The following is a 5,073-nucleotide window of genomic DNA, read 5'->3' as shown; positions in this document are numbered from 1 at the left end:
TAAGAGTGAAATAGTTAGGTATTAGCATAGCCAATGTCAAGTTAAGTTAGAACTTGAGTGTGAAAGGATTGTGTCAATACTGTGGAATTAGTGTATGTAATACTTTTAACTATAATGGAAATTCCTCCATTATTGTGAAGGAGACTGGATGTAGGTTGCATAGCACAAGGCAACCGAACCAGGATACATGCTGGTGTAAGCTTATCTCTTCTCTACTGTGTTCTGTTTTCTGATATTCATGAGACAAAAATAAATTGTTTCATAAATTTTCGCTGCTGAGTTCAAACAGAATCAGAATTAAAAGTTTGTTTAAAAGGGTCATTTTAGTAACATTAAATAAAGGCATAGATTCAACCCCCCTTCTCTAAGCCTACCACAACCTTCAATATAAGTATTTATTATTATTGGCCAAATATTAACAAAAAATAATAATATTTACTAATCATATAATACTGCTGATAAATAAATAAATAAGAAATACAATTGNTTTTGCGTTGTCTAAAAAAAATAAGAGGAAGAGATGGGGTCTTCCTCGAGCCCTCCCTCTCATCCTCAAACGAAGTTTCTCCTCCCCCAAAAGCCAAAACATCTCATCTATATAAATGTGTAGGAGTCATCTCTTGCAAAACATCTTTCCCCCATATAAGCCTACAAGGCTACAACCTATAACCTTGCAGAAAATGTTACCTCTACCACCACCTGTCACCTACTGCACTACAACAAGTCAACAACACATTTCTATATGCCAGAGCCATGGCCCTAACTTTTACTACCAGCAGAAACTGATCCAATATCAACGTTGTCCCCTTTATGGATGAATATCCCATGAGGCCCTTCTCTGTCAATATCAAAGATGCTAATAAATATTTAAGTCAAAAGCCAAATACTTTCATGCTCAGCTTCCATAATAGTTAATGAAGACATCATTTTTAGGTTTATAAATAAAAAAAAAAAGTTATTAACTCATTTCAATGTGACACAACAGCAGCTAGCAGAGACTTCTACTCGCCCAATTGTAGCCAGATTACATTATTTAAATGCCACAGTAATTTAGAATGAAAATGCAAGAGGTTTGAATTTGAAAATGGATAAAAATGTAAGACAGCAGAGTCAGCATAACCAAATTTTAATTACTATGTTCCTTTAATCATGCGGGCCAGCAAAAGCTATATCTCATGAGTAAAAGATAGGAAGTGGGATCTTCATTGTTATTCATTGATAACACAAGTTGAAAATTCACTTTGACAAAATTCATAAAAGATATAAAAATAAGAACTACTCACGTTCTCTTTGCTGCTTTGTATGTATGGCTAGATGCTACAGCGATGATAAGTTGTCCCTCGTGATTGTATGATAAGGACACAACACTACTTGGGCACCTCAGCACTAGGCAATTCCTGATTTTGAACGGGTTTGCATTGGATGAGTGTTGAGTGAAAGAGTAGTTTTTCCAAATTGGATTTCAATCCCTTGAATTGGAATACTAAGGGTGAATAATTTGATGAGGTTGAGTGAGGTTACTTGGTGTAGAAGCAGATGGTGTACATGGTGTAAAAGGAGAAGGAGGGGTAGGATCAGAGATGGGCACATCAGAAGAAGAATTAGAATCAGTTTGAGTAGGACTATGGGAAGAAAATTGTGATGAAGTGTGAGGGGATATGTCAACAGAAGGTGATGGAGGAATAGATGGGGTAGGATGAAGTGTTAAAACAAGGTGTGTATGAGGGAATTGTTGCTGAGGCTTAGATGGGGTGGAATTAGGAAAAAGGGTGGAGTAAGGGAACCTGGTTACATCAAATAAAACGTGTCGAGTAATAAGGATTTTGCCTTGCTGAGTTAAGCACCCCTTGTGATTTGGTGCATAACCAAGAAAGACAGAAAGATGAGATTTATAGTCAAATTTGGTAGAAGAATAAGGTTTAAGGCAAGAGAAACATGTGCATCCAAACACCCTCAAGAAAAAGCTATGAATTGATTACAATGCTCTAATATTAATATTAATTAGATACAAATGCAAAACAGAATTAGGTAAATACCTCAACTAAAATTTTTCTCTTTTAGCATCCCATATGGTAACGTAACCTTCATTATCACCGGTGACGAAAGCACCTTTCATCCTAAAACAGAAGTTAAATTCATCAAAGTTAGTTTCCTAATCCAAAATAGCAACTTATAAACAAGAAGTCACATACATTGGACTGAATGCAATGTCATTCACTAATGCTAAGTGATGCTTTCCTTGCTTTGATTTTTTATGACACCGGAAAATATCTGTGAGAGTTTGATATAGCATTGTGTTAGAACCTGACACAAGAACCTACCAGCTATGAAATTCAAATAAACCATAAATAATATTCAGATCAACCTACTCTCTGCTTCACATACATATAAGCCTTTAGCCATGTGTAACATGCAACTCTTCCATTGGTGGTGGAATGCAATTATAGCTTTTTATAGAAAAAAACCATTTTATGTACCAATGCCTTTTTCCTTGCAAACTACCTGAGAGAGAACATTAGAAGACATGCCTGCTAGCTAATGCTAAAAAGAAAGAGGCAGGTTCAAACCAGTCATGGACCGTTTTTCTGTCAAAATTCAAAAAATTAAAAACCTTACCCAAAGAGATATATAAGGCCTCCTGACAGACCAATCTAAGTGAGAGTTTCAGCCAATGATCTTGTGGCATGTGGCATGAGATTATAGTATCATACTACCAGAATTGAAATATGAATCATGGGTCATTGGCCCAATTAGCAATGACACAAAAATAGATCATGGAAAGTGGGAAACTACAAATAATAATAAACAGGAGGGCATAGTATATTCAAGTACTGAAGTACACTTGAAATGGTGATCAATGAAAAACTGTACATTACCAATAATCCCCACAAGAACATGTACCATCTTTGAAATGGTGAAACCTGCTAGCATCTCGCACAACAATTTCTAAATTTTTTATCTCTGATATGTACTTGATGGCAACATGGCAATCACTACAAACGCGCAAGTTCTTCATCACCCTTATTGGCATTCCCTCTGGGCAATTCATCAATGCAAAAGCAATTGCCATCTTCTCACTGTGGTGTGCCAAGTTGTATTCTTTCTCCTCATTGTCCATGTCATGCGTTACAGAGCTAGTATCCGGGACATAACCGCGCATCTTCATTTCTGAAGTTAGTTCATCCAGATACCGATTGATCTCTGCAGATTGTGGGTGGGATTTGTCATCCAAACAGAACTGGTGAACCTGATTCTTTATTTCTACCCAACTTATGCCTGGTTCTTTCTTCAACATCTTGCCTCTCATGGCCTTCCTCACCTCAGAAACATCCTGCCACTTATTAGCAGAAGCATGAATATTGGCAAGAAGAATATATGATGCTGAGTCTTGAGGATCGATCCTAAGAACTTCTTTGGCAACCCGTTTTGCCATTTCTGCATTCTTGTGGATCTTACATGCAGATAACAGTGTTTTCCATATAATGGCATCTGGTTCCATAGGCATGGAACGTATCATAGCTTCTGCGTCTTCCAAACAGCCAGACCTACCTAGTAGGTCAACGACACAATTATAGTGTTCTAGTCTAGCCTTGAGTCCATACTTTTGTACCATCAACTCGAAGAAATCAAGTCCTTTGTCCTTCAATCCACAATGACTACATGCATATAACAAGCTCAAAAATGTAACTTCATTTCCTGGCAAATTTTCTTGTTCCATCCCATTAAAGAGCTTTATAGCTTCTTCCCCTTGACCATGAAATCCATAAGCGGAAATCATTGAGCTCCACAATACAATATCTCGCTGTTTGCCTTCCGAAAAAGCTTTCACAGAGTCTTGCAAGGATCCACATCTAGAGTACATACTAACTAATGAGCTAACTACGTCAACTATAGAACTAGCTCCTGCTTTGATTGCTTCAGCATGTATTTGCTTCCCTTGACCAAGTGTGGCTAACTCTGAACATGAACTGATCACAGTCACAAAAGTAATCTTATCTGGTCTAAAACCTGCCTTTTTCATCAAACAGTATTGATCCAAAACTCCCTCAAAACACCCATTTTGAGCTTTTCCAGACATAAGTGTATTCCAAGCAACCACATTACAATTTGGCATCAATCTGATCAATCTCTCTCCTTCACTTAAGCTTCCAGCTTTAATGTACATGTGAGCTAAAGAGCATGTGACAACCAAATTAGACTCAAACCCACTTTTCATAACATAAGCATGAACCTGTCGGCCTGCAAACAAAGCTGTCAGGTGTGCACATCCCCTAAGCACACTGCCCAGTGAGTACTCATCCGGCATGAAACCCAACTCATTCATCTGTGAAAACAAGAACAAAGACTCCTCATTCATTTCAAACTTGGCCAAGCCAGTGACCATTGCATTCCAAGTAGCAACATTCCTCTCAGGCATTTCATCAAACATTTTCTTGGCACTCTCAAAACTACCCATTTCAAGATGGGCCTTGATCATGATGTTACACGACATGGTGTTCCTAGTAGGCATTCTATCAAACAGTAAGACTGCAGCTCGAAACTCCCCAAATTTCGAATACAGGTTGAGGAGATGGTTGGAGACGAACTTGTCCGAGGAACAGCCAGAAGTAATAATCAAAGAATGAAGCTGCTTCCCCAAAGAAACAGACTTTGTGCGAATGCATGCTTGTATGAGATTTGAGAACAAACGGGGTTCAGACCATATATAAGAAACAAAGTTGTGATACGCTTCTCTGATACGCCCATTGGAACACAAGGTTGCAAATTGTTCTTTGGCATATGAAAAGTTTCCATCTTCCAAGTGGGTTTTGAAGGTAACGGTCGACAAGTGAAAGACGGAATTTTGAAAAACGGTAGACACAGAAACAAAGGAGAAGCACGTACGAGGAACACGAAACCTGCCCATGCATTACGCCCATTGGTTGCAAATTGTTCTTTGGCATATGAAAAGTTTCCATCTTCCAAGTGGGTTTTGAAGGTAACGGTCGACAAGTGAAAGACGTGAAAGACAAAAACGGTAGACACAGAAACAAAGGAGAAGCACGTACGAGGAACACGAAACCTGCCCATGCA

General features: G+C 38.3%; 1 protein-coding gene across 4 annotated transcripts; it reads right to left on the bottom strand.

Moving 5' to 3' along the window:
- On the bottom strand, window positions 494–4,934 carry LOC107629996 (pentatricopeptide repeat-containing protein At2g41080-like). 4 transcript variants are annotated; one of them, XR_002358913.1, is made up of 4 exons: window positions 2,877–4,934; window positions 2,037–2,117; window positions 1,284–1,397; window positions 494–838 (listed from the first exon to the last, which is right to left on the bottom strand). XR_002358913.1 is itself a non-coding variant. In XM_021118287.1 (3 exons), the coding sequence occupies exons 1-2, from the start codon at window positions 4,904–4,906 to the stop codon at window positions 2,042–2,044; spliced, it is 2,106 nt and encodes a 701-aa protein (XP_020973946.1). In that variant the 5' UTR covers window positions 4,907–4,934; the 3' UTR covers window positions 494–838; window positions 2,037–2,041. The 4 variants fall into 4 exon arrangements, 3 of the variants coding, with proteins under 3 accessions (XP_020973946.1, XP_020973945.1, XP_020973944.1); XM_021118287.1 differs by lacking the exon at window positions 1,284–1,397; XM_021118286.1 differs by lacking the exons at window positions 494–838; window positions 1,284–1,397 and adding an exon at window positions 1,488–1,846.

The sequence above is a fragment of the Arachis ipaensis genome, chromosome B03 (genome assembly GCF_000816755.2).
Source record: "Arachis ipaensis cultivar K30076 chromosome B03, Araip1.1, whole genome shotgun sequence".
In the NCBI taxonomy this organism is placed as follows: domain Eukaryota; kingdom Viridiplantae; phylum Streptophyta; class Magnoliopsida; order Fabales; family Fabaceae; genus Arachis; species Arachis ipaensis.
Note: the sequence above shows the minus strand (reverse complement) of the source record. Positions and strands in the feature narration are given on the sequence as shown.

Coding starts and splice junctions, on each gene's coding strand:
- LOC107629996 (XM_021118287.1), bottom strand. CDS start 4,906: ATGGGCAGGTTTCGTGTTCCTCGTACGTGCTTCTCCTTTGTTTCTGTG. Junction 2,118..2,876: donor TGTTCTTGTGGGGATTATTG/GTAATGTACAGT, acceptor CTTCTGTTTTAG/GATGAAAGGTGCTTTCGTCA.